This window comes from Pelophylax lessonae (assembly GCF_965119305.1).
Source record: "Pelophylax lessonae genome assembly, chromosome: 9".
Taxonomy (NCBI): domain Eukaryota; kingdom Metazoa; phylum Chordata; class Amphibia; order Anura; family Ranidae; genus Pelophylax; species Pelophylax lessonae.
The window spans coordinates 127,320,759-127,337,723 of NC_138776.1; the positions used below are offsets into that span (position 1 = coordinate 127,320,759).

Sequence of the window (16,965 nt, forward strand, 5' to 3'; positions counted from 1 at the left end):
CAGCTTTATTGTTTTTTTTCCAGGAACCGATCGTTTCCCATTCGTTAGGTCAAACCTTTCTCTGGGGAATATTGCATTTGTTTCCACCAGTGAAGCCACCGTTGTGCCCTTGGGACTTAAATTTGGTATTGGCAGTTTTACAAAAACAGCCTTTTGAACCTCTGGGGCAGGTTCCCCTGGTTCTTTTCACCAGAAAACTGGTCTTTTTTGATTGCGATAACTTTGGCTAGAAGGGTATCGGAACTAGCAGCTCTTTCTTATAAAGACCCATTCTTGATATATTATCAAGATAGGGTGATTCTACGTCCACTCCCAGGTTTTTTGCCCAAGGTAGCGTCCGCCTTTCATTTGAATCAGGACATTATACTACCTTCTTTTTTTCCAGATCCTCACTCAGAGGAGGAAAAGTTATTGCATTCTCTTGATGTAACGCGTGGACTTAAGTTTTACTTACAGATAACAGCTCAGATTCGTAAGACCGAGAGCCTGTTTGTGCTGCCAGAAGGCCCCAGAAAGAGGTTGGCAGCATCTAAATCTACGATTTCCTGTTGGATTCACCAGGTAATTACCCAGGCGTATGGTTCAGTAGGAAAGTTTCCACCTTTTCCTGTAAAGGCACATTCTACCAGAGGAGTAGGTGCCTCTTGGGCACATCGCCATCCAGCCTCTATGGCTCAGATTTGCAAGGCTGCGACCTGGTCGCCGTTGCATACGTTTACTCGTTTCTATAGAGTGGATGTTGAGACCCAGGAGGAGTCTGCTTTTGGCCACAGTGTTCTGCAGGCAGTGGTGTAATCCTTCTTTTGGGGTCAGATGGCGATATTTTTTGGTGTCTCCCTCCCCTCAGATGCATTGCTTTGGTCCCATATTTTATGATTTATGGCTCTGTGTCCTGTGATATACGAAAAGAAAAATTGATTTTTAACTCATACTTTCCTGTAAAATCCATTTCTTGAAGTACATCACGGGACACAGAGGTTCCTCCCCTCTTCTATGGGGTCTTTTATTGCTTGCCACAAAACTGAGGTACTTCCTGTGTGGGAAGGGTTATATAGGGGGTCATCAATTCTGATTGGTTGCCAGTGTTATTCACCTATAGGTTGCTATATAACCCATATGTTATGATTTATGGCTCTGTGTCCCATAATGTACTTCAAGAAATGGATCTTTAGGTAAGTATGAATTAAAAATCTTTTTTTTTTTACTTTCTGGTATAAAACATATCCAATAAAATAATTGAAAAAATCTAATTTATTAATAAATTTAGGCCAATATGTGTTCTGCTACATGTTTTTGTAAAAAAAAATCCTAATAAGCGTAAATTGATTGGTTTGCGCAAAAGTTATAGCGTCTACAAACTATGGGATTTTTACATTTTTTTAAATTGTTTTTACTAGTAATGGCAGGACTGCGATATTGCGACAAACATACTGACACTTTTGGCACCTTGTGGAAATCAGTGACACTAATACAGTGATCAATGCTAAAAATATGCACTGTCACTTTACTAATGACACTGGCTGGGCAAGGGGTTAACATCAGGGGCGATCTAAGGGTTAACTGTGTGCCTAGTCAGTGTTTTACTACACTGTGTGAGGTGCTTTTATTAGGGGAAGAGATGGAATTTATTCCCTGCTTTGCAGGGACACAAATTCCATCCCTTCCCTCCTGTCAGAACAGCGATCTGCCTCGTTTACATAGGCAAATTGCAGTTCGGTCTCTCTCTCTGCCTAACGACCTGCGGGTGCCAGAGGACATCGGGTACTGTGCACCCACGATCGGCTTCCGCTGTGTGTAATCACAGAGAAAGCGAGCCGCCGGTGGCGCGCATGCGCGTCCCCTACTCGGAAATGTCAGAGCACATATTGTACTGTATGGGATCTGGCTCACAGGTGCCACCCTGTAGCAGTAAACCTACTATAGGGTGGACCTGAACTGGTTAAATTTGGTGTCCTCTAAAATTATTGGTTAATTCGTAAAAACTGCCACTGCATTTCACATGAATGGAATATAGCAGAGAACACTTGCTGTTGGGGTAACAAAATTGCATAAGAAGATACATTTATCTCAGTCCTCCAGGCTTGGCTTCTCTTATAACTAAATATTTAATTTTGGCAGATTGACATATTAACAGTTCAGGGAAACTGGTTAATATTGGGAATTAAAATCTATTGAAATAAAAAATCTTCTTCAAATACATTTACACTTCCAAAAGACGCATTACCGCGGAGGACTGTTTTCAGTCTGAGAGCAGCGGTGGATGATGTCACAGAGGGCAGGGAGATCGGGCGGCGCACGGGTAGTGATTGCCAGAAGCAGCAGCTTAAACAGTTTTAGAGCTGGCAGAGGAATTGGTTTCTCTCCCTCTCTCTGCAGTCCTACCATTTTTCTCCTGTGAGGTAAAGACTTGTTGCTGTTGCTCCCCTGCTGTGCTGTGTGTTCCAGGGAGTTAGACAGTCTGACTGGTTTTTGTACTCTTGTGTCTCCTGTCTGCCTCTGGAAGGTTTCCCTGACTTCACCTGCTACTTCTTCTGCAGTAAGTGGATGAAAGCCAATGGGTCTTAAAGGGACAGTGTACCTGTTTTTTCTCGGTGAGAGAATAATGATTCTTTTTTTTTTCCATGAGGTCACCATACCTGTCAGTGGCACAGAGGACTAGCAAAAGGTACGAGGAGGCAGCGTGGGACATGTTTTTAAAAGAGTGCTCAAGGAATGCAAAGTATGGTGTTTTGCATTATTTTAGGAGCAGAAGCCTTAAAGCCAAACACGCCAGAAAACCTAAGACCTGCCACTGGTCATCTCCTGACCAGGACAATCTGCATTCCTCACACACCCGCATAGAGCGGCTTTCATACTCCTCAAGCAGCTTAGGTGGCAATGGCTCACATGTGTTTAAGTCAGCGCAATAGAAAATGCCTTGCCCAGCCCTGGATGCATGTTGGACATTCATGAAGTCTGCAGTGACGGAAATTAACTTGGCATGGATTGCCTCAAATGATAATGGGTAAGGAAGCGGATGCACACATTTCAACACCTAGAGGCTGTAGCGGAAATTATGCTGCAAATATCCATGCCACAGGCAAGACACAGGCCCAACTATCGCAAAAAGCTTGCAGATATTTCCAAATGTGAAAAAGGAAGGGCCTTCTTTTCCCATAATGACAGAGTTAAAAGCTCATGTGAGAGATCTGATAAGAAGACCAATTTATAGTAAAAGGTCTCCAAGCTTTATCCAATAAAGCTGGCTGATGCATGTTTAAGGTCCCTTTCACACTTGTGCGAACTGAAAGGCGTGCGATTTTGCTGCTATTTTGACTGGACTTGAAGCAATGTCTGTATAATGTTGACGTCTGTGGACCTCAAAATGCATCAAAGCTTTACCAAAGTAGGGCAGGGACTACTTTGAAGTCATTGAGACTTGAAGGTGCACAGATATGATCGGTACTCATTGGAAATCATGGAGTGCGACTTTGCAGTCCAAAATTGCAGGACAAGTCGCACAAATGTGAAAGGAGCTTAAGCAACCCACTTCCAGGAGTGGATAGGGCCCGCCAGCATCTGGTGTGCAAGCGTCTTTGCCTTTTGATACTTTTATCCTATGGATTGAAAAGTGAACTTAAAGCTGGTTCGCACCAGATGCAGACCAATGCATTTTTATTCTGAGCCAAAAATGCTTGAACAGTGTTTACCATGGATTCCAATGGCCTAGGTCACACCAGTGCAGTGCATTCCAGTACAGTCAACTAAAGGAGAACATGTTGCATTTTTTCTGGAATGCATCTGTAACATGGCAAAACGCATTGAAAAAGCACCTGAATACTTCAAAAACGCACAAATAGAAAGGCCTCTTTAACTCAGAAATTGTGGAGGAGGACTTGAACCTGGCTGCTGACTTTTGGTGGAGGCTTCAAAAGACCTAGTTCTAGGGCTGGTGCATTCAGTCACAGCTATGATAGCTTTGTGGTTGTGCCACTGGGGGGGTGGATGAAGCTTCCACACAGGCCTGGACTGGGACAAAAAATAGGCCCAGGCGTTTTAGACTATGCAGTCCATGACATGTTAACTGGCCCCTTCCCCACTCTCCATCCTGATGGATCCCCTGGGAGAGTGGAGGGGGGAACCCATCAGAGTTGCGGGGGGCCAGGAAAGAGCATGGGGGGGCTGGAGAGCACAGGGGGTGAGGGATAGAGAGCACCTGACAGGTGCTTATCATTGCAATTTTTAACAGCAAGGCCAATTCTTGCTTTCATCAAGAGTACCTCTATAGGGTTACGGTGTGAAGGCACTACCAACACCCAAAGCCCAATTTGTCTGCACCTGTTACTTCTATCCTAAGTGTGCGAAAGAGATACCAAAATGTATCCAATAAAATCTGGAAATCTTGTTTCGAGTGCACTAAATTGTGGCCTCATCAAAGACTGGCTCCCCAAGCCGTTGTTTACAAAATAAAGAGCTTGCAGAGAAAATGGCATTTTTATTGGGCTTTATAAATTTCATTATTGCTGCAGCAGGTTCTACACAAGGTACAGATGTGCCACTTTACAGGCAGACTAAGGGAACCCCCCAGGCACTATATTTAAAGGAATTTTTCATTTTTATTACTTCTCAATTTTATGGTTTCACTTTAAGCATCAGTAAATCACTGCTAATTTAAAAATGAGTTTTTTTACAGACTTTATGTTCATTGATACATGTCCCACAGGGCAGTACCTGGACACCCATACCCATTATATGCCCAATTACTTGCATATAAGCCTTCAAAATTGTCACTTTTGATTTTTCCAGTTTGGGTCCTATAGACTTCAATGGGGTTTGAACTTTTGTGATGTTGACAAGTTCTGCCATGAACAAAACCAGGGGTCATTCAGCCCATGTCTACTTATAGGTAAGCCTATAATATGGTACTGTAAATATCTCCTAAACGTGCACTGTTTAGGAGACATTTACTGCAATTGTAGCCGGTGACATCACTGCCACATGCGCTCTGAAGGAAGGGCATACCCATGTTGTTCCTTTGGAGTCCTGTGCCATAAACGGCAGCTCCCACGCACAGACGTCATTCATTGCAGCTCCGGACACTTACACAGCCGGAGTCCGCAAACCCGGAAGGAAGAGCAGGTGAAGATGGAAGAATAACAGTAGAACAAAGGCAACAGTTTGCAACTAAACTAATCCCTATTTTAGGCTTATGGCTGCCCAGCATACCTTCAAAGGAAGGCTCTATTTCTGGCTAAGTCCATGATGGTAGTATCCAGGATTGGCATCTTCAGGGTGGACAGCAGGTCCCAGCAGTCCCTCTAGGCTGTAGAAGTATTCTGAGGGCAAATGGTAGCAGCAACGGTAACAGCAGCAACCACAGACTTTCGGTAACTTTTTTTGCATGCTCGCTCGCTTGCTCTTGTGCCCTTGAATTAGACCCCTGTGCCATTTTTATACAGCAGAGGACCAGTAGGTCAGATCCAAGAGAGCCCACCAAGAAAGAACCAGGAAACATAATTAACACTAACCCTCCTGACTGGGGCAGCAAAAAACTCTACTACCTGCCTATGTGCCCTGCTGACACCGAAGTAGTGCCCCCTGCTGGTCCCCATGTAGTGTGTTCTCCTCACCTCCTGTGCTCTGCCATGCTTACCTCCTGTGCTCTGCCCTGGTGACCACCTCTCACCTGCCCTACTGACCCCTGTATTTACTGTATCTCAAGTTCGACCCAGAATTGAGCATCTGTGCAGAAAAAAAGCAAATACAGGTTTCACATTAAATAGGTACATTTTAATATCGATTGTTTAACCAGTTCTGGACCGGAAGGATTTGCCCCCTAAATGACCAGGCCATTTTTTGCGATTCGGCACTGCGCTACTTTAACAGAAAATTGCACGGTCCTGCACGCTGTACCAAATTAAAATTGATGTCCTTTTTTTCCCACAAATAGAGCTTTCTTTTGGTGGTATTTGATCCCCTGTGCGATTTTTATTTTCTGCGCTATAAACAAAAAAAAAAGAGCAACAATTCTGAAATAACACAATATTTCACTTTCTGCTATATAAAATTCCCCCAAAAAATTTAAAAATATAATTTTTTCATCCTTTTAAGCCAATTTGTATTCTGCTACATATTTTTGGTTAAAAAAACAAAAATAAATCGCAATAAGCGTATTTTGATTGGTTTGCGCAAAAGTTATCGCGTCTACAAACTAGGGGAAAGATTTATGTCATTTTTATTTATTTATTTATTTTTTTACTAGTAATGGCGGCGATCTGAGATTTTTAGCGGGACTGCGACATTGCGGCAGACAGATCGAACCCCTAACTGACATGACACTTTTTGGGGGGAAGTGACATTACTACAGTAATCAGTGCTAAAAATATGCACTGTTACTGTAATAATGACACTGGCAGGGAAGGGGTTAACCTAGTGGGTGATCAAAGGGTTAAACGTAAGCCTAGGGGAGTGTTTACTAACTGTGGGGAGAAGGGCTTTTGAAATGACCATAGAGACCTGTGATCCTATATAGAAGGATCACAGGCGCTCTGTGATCATTTCAGAGAGAAGAACGATCAACTGTGTTTACAACAGCTGACCGTTCTTCTCTCTCAGCGGAGAGTGATCACAGGTGGCCGGCGGCAATCGGTGCCACCAGCCCCATGCATTGGCATCCCCGCTGCCTAGTGGGGGTGGGAACGCACAGCCCCCTAGGACCACGCGCATGACCGGCGTGGTACTACGTCAGTTCGCGCAGCCGAGCCAGCCTGCGGCAGGCGGGCGGCAAGTAGTTAATGTTGTTCCTAAAAATAATTGTTATATCAACAGCTCGCTGATCACACCGATATTCCGTGAGCTGTAAATCTAAAAATTATTTCATGGGTTCCCTGAGATGTCAAACTTTTTGCCAAGGGTTCTTTCAAGGTAAAAAGGTTGAGGAAACCCTGGTTTAGGACATAGGGTCTAATTATAAAGCAGTGAATCTGCCATTCAAACATTCTCTGCAAGTGAATCTTCCATGTGCATGTGTGTTAAATGACATTGGTTGAATGTAGACGAATGTTTGGTGAAAATTGTATTTACTGCTTTATAAAGGCCCGTACACACGTACCGATCGTCGGCATACAAACGTCGGCGGACGAAAGATCTGCCGATTGTACGCTTGTTAGTATGTTGCCTCCGACAGCTGTCTGCACACATTCTGCGGACAAGAGTCTTTCTTGCAAACATTAAAATTTTTGTATGCCGACACCAGAACGGACGATTGTTCGCCAGTCAGTACAGAATTCTGCCGACAGACCGCAGATTTGCAAGACTGGGCATGCTCAGAAAAGAAAAAACACAGGGAAAGTTAACCATTACATGACATCACTTCTGCAGTCGGCTGTAGTCGGCGGACAAAATTCTTGGGCAGTCTTTGCACTTTTCAACAGACACCGACATCCCGGGGAGAAAAGACGAACGTTTGTATGCCGACGATCGGTACGTGTGTACGGGGCTTTAATAGACCTCTTTAAGTGTAGTAACCCATGGCAATTCATTGGAATCTGCCTTTTTCCAATATAATTTCAGCAAAAATAAATCATAATGGTTGCTCTGGGTTACTGTATGTACAAATTAGCACAAGATATGTTTGTTAAATAAAGTCATAAGCAATAATTCGATTGATATTGATAGATTTTTTTTTTACACAAACACCCATTTTTTTAAGTAAATAAAAGAAATACTGATCCTCTTCCCATTTCATTTCCCAAGGCATGCACTTTTTGTTTTCAAGTTTCTGTTCAGTTTCCTTTCACGTTCTTCAGTGAAAACACTCACATGACTCTGCTCACATAAATACACACTGGGCTGCAGGCTTATCCGAGGCTCGCAGGCATTCAGAGCAGGACATCATACAGAACTCAAGATGAGGTAATTATATTTAACAAAAAAATTGAATCCCTGCATGTGTGTTCAGCAGCTAGAGAAATGAGAAAAATATGAAATTCATTTTTTTTAAGACAAAATATAGTTAGTGCAGATTTAGTATACGTGCAATGTGAAGCAGAGGCAGAAGAAGCAGGTTAACACATGATTTCAATAACAAAGCTCTAAAATGCCAAATTACTCACAAAAAATTCCCTTAAAATGTTTTATCTCGCAGTCACGTGACCGCTATTATTTTCTTTACATTGCTCTGGAGAAGGGTAGGGGGCGTAGTACTAGCAGCTCCTCTGTTCTATGTTGATGCTGTTCCTTTAGACCAGAGTAGGCAATCTTTTGTGCCTTGTTTTCTAAAACTTTTTGCAAGAAATTGAGCGTGTTAGACTGTAAAAGAAAAGTCTACTTCAAACTCTCAATCACATAGAGAAACATTGGTATGAGTAATTTCAATATTAACCCTGAACATTCACTATATTGTCAAAATTATTTTCAAAAGTATTGGGAGGCCTGCCTTTACACACACACATGAACTTTAATGACATCCCAGTCTTAGTTCGTAGGGTTCAATATTGAGATGGCCCACCCTTTGCAACTATAACAGCTTCAACTCTTATGGGAAGGCTGTCCACAAGGTTTAGGAGTGTCTATGGGAATATTTGACCATTTATCCAGAAGAGCGTTTTGTGAGGTCAATCGCTGATGTGGACGAGAAGGCACAGCTCACAGTCTCTGCTTTAATCCATCCCAAAGATATTTTATTGGGTTGAGGCAGGGCAGTCAAGGTCCTCCACCCCAAACTCGCTCATCCATGTCTTTCTGGACCTTGCTTTGTACATTGGTCCAAATCATTTTGGTGGAGGGGGGGGGGATTATGGTGTGGGGCTGTTTTTTACAGGCTGGGCTTGGCCCCTTGGTTCCAGTGAAGGGAACTCTTAAGGTGTCAGCATACCAAGACATTTTGGACAATTTCATGCTTCCAACTTTGTGGAAAAAGTTTGGGGATGGCCCCTTCCTATTCCAACATGACTGCCCACCAGTGCACAAAGCAAGGTTCATAAAGACATGGATGAGCAAGTTTGGGGTGGCGGAACTTGGCTGGCCTGCACAGAGTCCTAACCTCAACCCGATAGAACACCTTTGGGTTGAATTAGAGCGGAGACTGCGAGCCAGGCCTTCTTGTCCACATCAGTGCCTGATCTCACAAATGCGCTTCTGGAAAAATGGTCAAACATTACCATAGACAAACTCCTAAACCTTGTGGACAGCCTTCCCAGAAGAGTTGAAGCTGTTATAGCTGCAAAGGGTAGGCCAACTCAGTATTGAACCCTATGGACTAAGACTGGGATGTCATTAAAGTGCATGTCCCTTTAAAGGCAGGTGTCCCAATACTTTTGGTAATATAGTGTAGGACTCTGTGATTGCAATATTAACCCCCAACATCAGTGCCAGTGACTGCAACAATAAACCCTAACATTAGTTACCATTAATACCAACAGGACTGGTGTCAGTGCAGCATAATACCACCAGGACTGGTGTCAGTGCAGCATAATACCACCAGTATTGGTGTCAGTGCAGCACAATACCACCAGTACTGGTGTCAGTGCAGTATAATACCACCAGGACTGGTGTCAATGCAGCATAATACCACCAGTACTGGTGTCAGTGCAGCATAATACCACCAGGATTGGTGTCAGTGCAGCACAATACCACCAGTATTGGTGTCAGTGCAGCATAATACCACCAGTACTGGTGTCAGTGCAGCATAATACCACCAGTACTGGTGTCAGTGCAGCATAATACCACCAGGACTGGTGTCAGTGCAGCATAATACCACCAGGATTGGTGTCAGTGCAGCACAATACCACCAGTATTGGTGTCAGTGAAGCATAATACCACCAGTACTGGTGTCAGTGCAGCATAATACCACCAGGACTGGTGTCAGTGCAGCATAATACCACCAGGACTGGTGTCAGTGCAGCATAATACCACCAGGATTGGTGTCAGTGCAGCATAATACCACCAGTACTGGTGTCAGTGCAGCATAATACCACCAGGATTGGTGTCAGTGCAGCACAATACCACCAGGACTGGTGTCAGTGCAGCATAATATCACCAGGATTGGTGTCGGTGCAGAAAAACACTCCTAGGTTTGATTTCAGTAAAGCAAAAAAAAAAAAAACATTGGTGTTCAGTGGTTTGACTTACCTCATCACCCACTCCCACAATGCTGCCTCAGCCACTTTCAGTGTCTGGCAGAAGATTGCTCTGCCTGACAGGGTGAACACAAGTGTGGTGAGCAGTGCTGGAATGCAAAGAATTCCAGCACAGAGGCAAGTTAAAACAGCAGGTTCCTGACAGGTCCTGGTGCCATGTGACAGTGGTACGCATGCCAGTTTGCTGACCTCTGATTTAGTGAGTATGCGTCCGTACAGTAGTCGCTGTCAGTCAAAACAAGCAGGATTGGGAAGAGGGCATGTCAGCCTGATTACAGGAGTACAGGCACTCCATGCATAGGCACAGCATCCTATAGCCCTGATTAGGATACAAACTGGCCATGGCATCATGGATCTGCTTCCTTGCTTGCTGTGGTCAGAATGCTGAGGGAACACCATCTAACTGGAAGGATCACCAGATATTTTCGGATTACTATGAAATTTGCAGAAAAAAAAAAAGGAACCCTTTAATAAAGTTACTATGGGCAAAGGAATGCATTTTTAGAATGTCACTAATATTTACCTTTAGCCAGAGTCACACAGTTTGTTTTTTGTTTTTGTTTTTTCTACATATGCCATTTGGAGTGAAGAGGTTTAAATATTTCACTTATGATGATTATGTCATTGTTGTCACATTTGTTTTTAGGAACATTTTCATAGTCAGTAACAATGCATCTTATAGACACAAATTTATAATATTTCCTCATTATTCAAGGAGATTTTTGATTGCAGTAGTTTCTGAATGCATGTTTTTGGGGCTAAGCGCAATCTTTTGAGTATTTTTTTTTCTATATTGAAAGGGGTTGCCTAAACTGTTGGTGCTATATAAATCCTGTATAATAATAATATATGAATGCCACATTGAAAGGGCAAGGCTCTGACATAGGTAGTTTTTGGAGTTTGGCCGCTTAACCCACCCCCACACTCCTATATGGTCCATCATTATGATCATTTGGCAAAAGAAATATGTAGGACGTGGGAGAGGGTAGGCAATCCAGTAATGGGCTCCATTCAGTAGGATATCCTCAATTAATGCAATGTGTATTGTCACACATTGCACCCAGTGAGGATTTCCTGCAAGCCTGTGCTCTCGCTTCTCCCCCTTCACTTTAATCCTCTTCTCAGTCATTGGTTGCTAGGACTGCCGGCATCCTAGCAACGAATGACGTGCTTTGCAGGTGCCCACTCTGCTGCTTGACTCTGGCTCCCGCTTACTGCATGGCATCAGAAGGATGACAACTGTCAGGAGCTACAGCTGCAGTACTGGTTATTTTCCCTGCATACAGCGTCCCCTCTACTGGCCCAACTCCATCCCGCACTGGCCCTTCCCCTCCTCCTAACTCAGTAGGAGTGTCTTCCAGATGACTGCTCTGCCCGGAGAGAAGTGTGTCCTGCCCTGAGGCAGGCAACCCCTCTCACCCTCCCCCCCCCCCCCACCTCTGACAACTTTTCCTAGGTGTCCCAACTGCTGCAGAACTTCTTGGAGGGGGGAGGGCAGGTCTGCTGGGTGTTGTGGTGCAGAGCTTTGATTGGCAGCTGTAGCATTCCCAAACCCCTAATCCTTTCCTGCATTTTCTCTCACTGGCTCTCTACCCTAAAACCAAAATAACCCCCCCCCCCCGCCTCTCCATCCTAATCAATAATCCTGCCTCGCTGCTTCTCCACCCTAAATAAATAACCCCCCTCTCTGCCTCTCCACCCTAAACAAATAACCCCCCTCCCAGCCTCCCCACCCTAAACAATAATCCCGCTCTTCCAACCTAAATAACCCCCTCTCCCTGCTTCTCCACCCTAAGCAAATAACCCCCCTCTCCACCCTAAGCAAGTAACCCTGCCTCGCTGCCTCTCCAAACAAAATAACCCCCTCTCCCTGCTTCTCTACCCTAAACAAATAACCCCCTCTCCCTGCCTCTCCACCCTAAGCAAATAACCCCCTCTCCCTGCTTCTCTACCCTAAGCAAATAACCCCCTCTCCCTGCCTCTCCACCCTAAGCAAATAACCCCCCTCTCCACCCTAAGCAAGTAACCCTGCCTCGCTGCCTCTCCAAACGAAATAACCCCCTCTCCCTGCCTCTCCACGCTAAGCAAATAACTCCCCTCCCTGCCTCTCTACTCCAAGCAAATAACTTCCTCCCTGCTTCTCCACCCTAGACAATATGACCCCCCCACCTCACTGCCTCTCAACCTTCAGAAATAATCTCCCTCGCTGCTTCTGCACCCTAAACAAATAAACCCCTCACTGCCTCTCCACCCTCAACAATAAGCCCCCCGCCTTTCCACTATGTTTAACCATGACCATTAAGCCCCTCGCACTATTAGGCATGGCCACACCCACCTTTTGCCGCTGCCGCATGCTTGCATCAGCCTCATGTGTCCCTCGATCTCAAGTTCAAAAGTTAGGTGGTATGCATGAATGTAATTATAACAGTCAATATGCTGGTCTGGTTCTCAGTGCCAATGAAGCACAGAGCACAGCCAATAACTAGTGAAAGTGAAATTAGCAGCTGGTTTGGGTCAAGGGAGAGTGGTGGTTTAGGGACAGAGGGTCTGTGAGTGGGAAAGGACAGGAAGATTCCCCAAGTGTGCAGACCCACCACCTGGGCTCTATTCTATGCGACTAAACCTGGCACTATTGATTAGTCAAGGCCTTGCGAAGTGTAATTATGACTCCTGACCAGGCCTAGAGAGGAAGCAATGTTAAGAACTTGTGCTTGAGAAATGGTAGGGTGGAATTGGAGCCTTGGCTTGATGACAGTGCAAATCTGTAGGCCCCTGCACTGGGAATAGGCTTTATAAATACACTCCTTAGTGAACTCTAATTTGTTTTTATAATCTTCTTAACTCCCTTCTTCCTGTAGGGTGTGTGTTTTTTCTTTTTACCATCCTAAATTTGTGTTAGTTCTTGTAGCTCCAAATTAAAGAGCTTAGAGCTCACCTTGGTTGCTGTGACACCGATGATAATCCTTTCTAACAAAAGAGGAAAATAATGAAGTAAAGGTGATGCCAGTAACAACCAATTACATTGTAGGTAATGTGAACATAAATCAAAACAAATGATTGGCTGCTATTAGTAATGCAACTACATTTTGCTTTTTTTTTTTTTGCCCACTTTTCCATAAGTTAACCTAAATGAACTTGTTCTGTAAGAGGAGTAACACAAGGCATCTATTACACTAATCCAAATCCACTCTTAAAGAGAAACTTGAGAAGAAGCAGCAAAGGCAGGTACCAGAGAGAACAAGGGCTGCAAAGTTACCCTAGAAAAAATTATAATGTGAAATGATATTTTAGGATATATTCATGTGCCTAACAGATGAAAATCTTAAAAATATCACATTTTACCAGATAATCTGTTTTTTGGGTTATTATACCTTGGTTATAACATAGGGGTTAAGCTTGCAATATTTAATGTTATACAGGCAAAACATTTTTATATTAGGGTTTAAATATAATAGTAAAGGATTGCAGTAGAACCCTTGTCAGATTTTCATTGCTGTGTCCCCGTTGGAAAGATATATGCTCATTTTTTGTCCTGGTGACCCTTGTTGCCAAGACTAAAAGTGATGGAAAATCTAACTTTGGGGATTATGTTTATCGGACTGTACTTTTTATTTGCACTATGTGTACTGTTCCTTTTGCTAAAACTTCAATAACATTTAAGTAAAAGGAAAATCTACCATTTTCTAATTGTCACCAGAACATAAGAAAACATATATACAAGCAGCGCACCAACTTCAATAAACAGTCCCTGATATAAGAAATTGTGATTAGCAGTCATTTATACAGAAAATCTTCCTATCGAAACTCTGGAAGAACTTTCTCTAGTACGCTGAGTAATAGATGGTGTGCACTTGGACCCAGCAACTCTGGGTTTGGATGAACAGAGACACAGTGCAAGGCACTCGTTTATTATCAACTGCCAAAACTTTATCAAAATAATCCTTGTACAGTGAAAAACAAGGAAGTCGTAATTGGCTATCGGTCTCAGACAGATGTCACACACATACTGCTGCCTTTCATGGTCTTTCGGATGGTAGGGGATAACACATTTGCAACTAATGGTATGATGATCTGCTCTGAGCTAGAACTATCAGTGTCTGTGTGGCTAGATACTGATATTGCCAGTATTCAAGGGATCATCCACTGCAGGTTCAGTAACCTAGGCCAGTGTTTCCCAACTCCGGTCTTTAGGGCACACTGATAGGCAAGGTTTTCAAGAAAAATGAAATATATCACAGGTGGTATCATTTGCTCCTCAACGATTGTAGTATTCTAGTCTGCATCTCCCCAAGGTAATACTTAAAAACTGGCCTTTTAGTGTGCCATGAGGACCGGAATTGAGAAACACTGACCTAGGCAACACATTTTGGCAACATAATGATGAGCCATTGTATTTTAAGTGATTTCCATTTTCTTTATTTGTGGGCTAATATTCAGAAACCTTTTGGTTAGTTATAAATAAGAGAAGGCTATTTTTGTAATTATACAAATAACAACAACCCTGGCTTTAGGATTAGAGGCTAAGAGCCGGTTCACACTGAGACGACATGACTCCTTACTACTTCGGGGGCGACTTGTGCATTACCATGCACCACGACTTCGGAGCGACTTGCAGGGACTTCACATAATGGAAGTCTATGCAAGTCGCTCCGAGGTCACCCCGAAGTAGTACAGGACCCTTTTTCTAAGTCGGAGCGACTTGTGTCGCTCCTATTAGAACGGGTCCTGTAGCGGTCAATGGACCGCGAGGGAGCGTGACTTGTCAGGCTGACAAGTCGCCTGACAAGTCGCGCTAGTGTGAACCGACTCTTAATCTATATTCCAAACTACAAGGCCCCCTAGGTGTTCTCTGTTTTTATACTTTTATTTTTATTTTTTATTTAAACTATAATGATCAATGTCATGTGTATGTCTAGTAAGCTTTCATATTTGTGTTTCTTTGTAGTGACGTATTAAAGAAGTCCCTGAAGAGCCGTTTAACAAAGCTACAGTGTCATTTCACATGGAACCTCCTTGATGAGGAAGCTGACATTGATAAAGTAAAAGACAGGCTTTATGACCAGATTCCATTTTTGGATGCTTCCTTCAAATACAGGATATACAATATCCTGGCCTACACCAGTTATCTTAGTGAGGATTATGAGGACGCTACTGCTTATCTACACAAAGCTGAGGAAGAACTCCAAGAGATTGAGAACCAGAACACAAATGCCAAAAGGATCATAATCTATGCCAACTATGCCTGGATATTCTACCATAGAAATCAGATTATAAAAGTTTATAAATATCTTAAAAAGGTTCGGGAAATCACGGAACAGCTTGAGTCCCCACCAAAACAGAATGTTCTTTTTGAGATGTACAGTGAGAAGGGTTTTTGTCTACTCACCTTCCATGGAAGACATAGTGAAAGGGCCAAGGATTGCTTTACGAAAGCTCTAGACTTGGATCCAGAAAACCCAGAGCTTAATTCTAGCTATGCTATTGCTGTGTTCAAACTTGAAGGCTACAACTGCCTGAAGAAACCACTGGATGAATCTTTTCCACTTTTGAAACGAGCTGCACATATAAACCCAAAAGATACAGTTGTAAAGGTCCTTCTGGGTTTGAAATACCAAGATTTGAATGATTCCAAAGAAGGCCTAAGATTCATAGAAGACGCTCTGCGAGGGACGCCAGAATTTCCATATTTGCTTCGTTATGTTGCAAAATTTTACAGGAGAGCAAAAATGATTGATGAAGCCATTTTGGTCCTTAATGAAGCAACACGGTTAAATCCTACTTCAAGCCATCTTCATCACCAACTGGCTCAATGCTACAAAAAAAGGATGACCGACTTAAAGAACTCTGCTCGAAAAGCAAAGTTACATTTTCAATGCACCAGGTTCTATACGGAGGAAATTGCTGATGCAGTCTCCAGTGCAATATTTCATTTGGAAAAGGCTACTGAGCACAAACCAACATTTGTAACAGCTCATATAGCCCTGGCCTGCATGTATGGGAGAGCAAAGCAATACCAGAAAGCAGATGAAACATTCCATCGAGTTCTGAAAATGGGCAACCTCACACAAGAGGAGAAACAGGACCTTCATCTGAATTGGGCACAGTATGAGCAATATAAAACGAACTGTCGAAGTGAAGCAATAAAGCATTACAAAGAAGTCTTAACAATAAAACGCCCCACAATATTCAGAGAGTTTGCTTTAAACCAGTCCAAGAGTCTTGCTAAAGAAATTCTCACCATAAATCAGTTTGATGACACCGGAATTGATTTTCTAGACTTCATTCATGAACAAGATGTTTTACCAAAATTTGCCATGAATGATGCACCTTTTGAACATAATTCAGAGAATGAGGAATAGCAAATTGCATATTGAAAATTCAACACTCAGATCAGTCAAAGCTGATCTGAAAGGTCTGAACAGCTAAAGTAAACAACAGAAGAACTTTGCTCTATAAATTACATGGCAATGTTACTTACATGGACAGATTGGATGCTCATATTTATTTCAGCTTTTTAATCCAATAAAGTGTATATTAGCATTTCAAACAGGCCTGCCTTTATGGAAAGGAAACAATGACCATAATGTTGGAAGGCGGCAGACTAATATATTTTTACAATTAAAACCAATACTGAGAAAAATATAGGGCACCGGCCATCACTGAATGTCTTAATTAATATTATAATAATTTATAAAAAATACCATAACAGTATTACCTATGTTTAGGCTCCCAGGTTGATCTGGAAGCTATCAAAAAATGTGCAGATCATACATGCAAGCCAGGACTATACTTCTACTGTCAGGCGGAGATCACTCTACCTGACAGTCATGCAGATTCATTCCAGTGT

General features: G+C 43.0%; 1 protein-coding gene across 1 annotated transcript; it reads left to right on the forward strand.

Annotated features, from left to right (window-relative positions):
- Positions 1-7,819: 7,819 nt before the first annotated feature.
- On the forward strand, positions 7,820-16,527 carry LOC309563235 (interferon-induced protein with tetratricopeptide repeats 5-like). The gene is made up of 2 exons (XM_082267621.1): positions 7,820-7,893; positions 15,064-16,527. The coding sequence occupies exons 1-2, from the start codon at positions 7,889-7,891 to the stop codon at positions 16,475-16,477; spliced, it is 1,419 nt and encodes a 472-aa protein (XP_082123747.1). The 5' UTR covers positions 7,820-7,888; the 3' UTR covers positions 16,478-16,527.
- Positions 16,528-16,965: the final 438 nt, after the last annotated feature.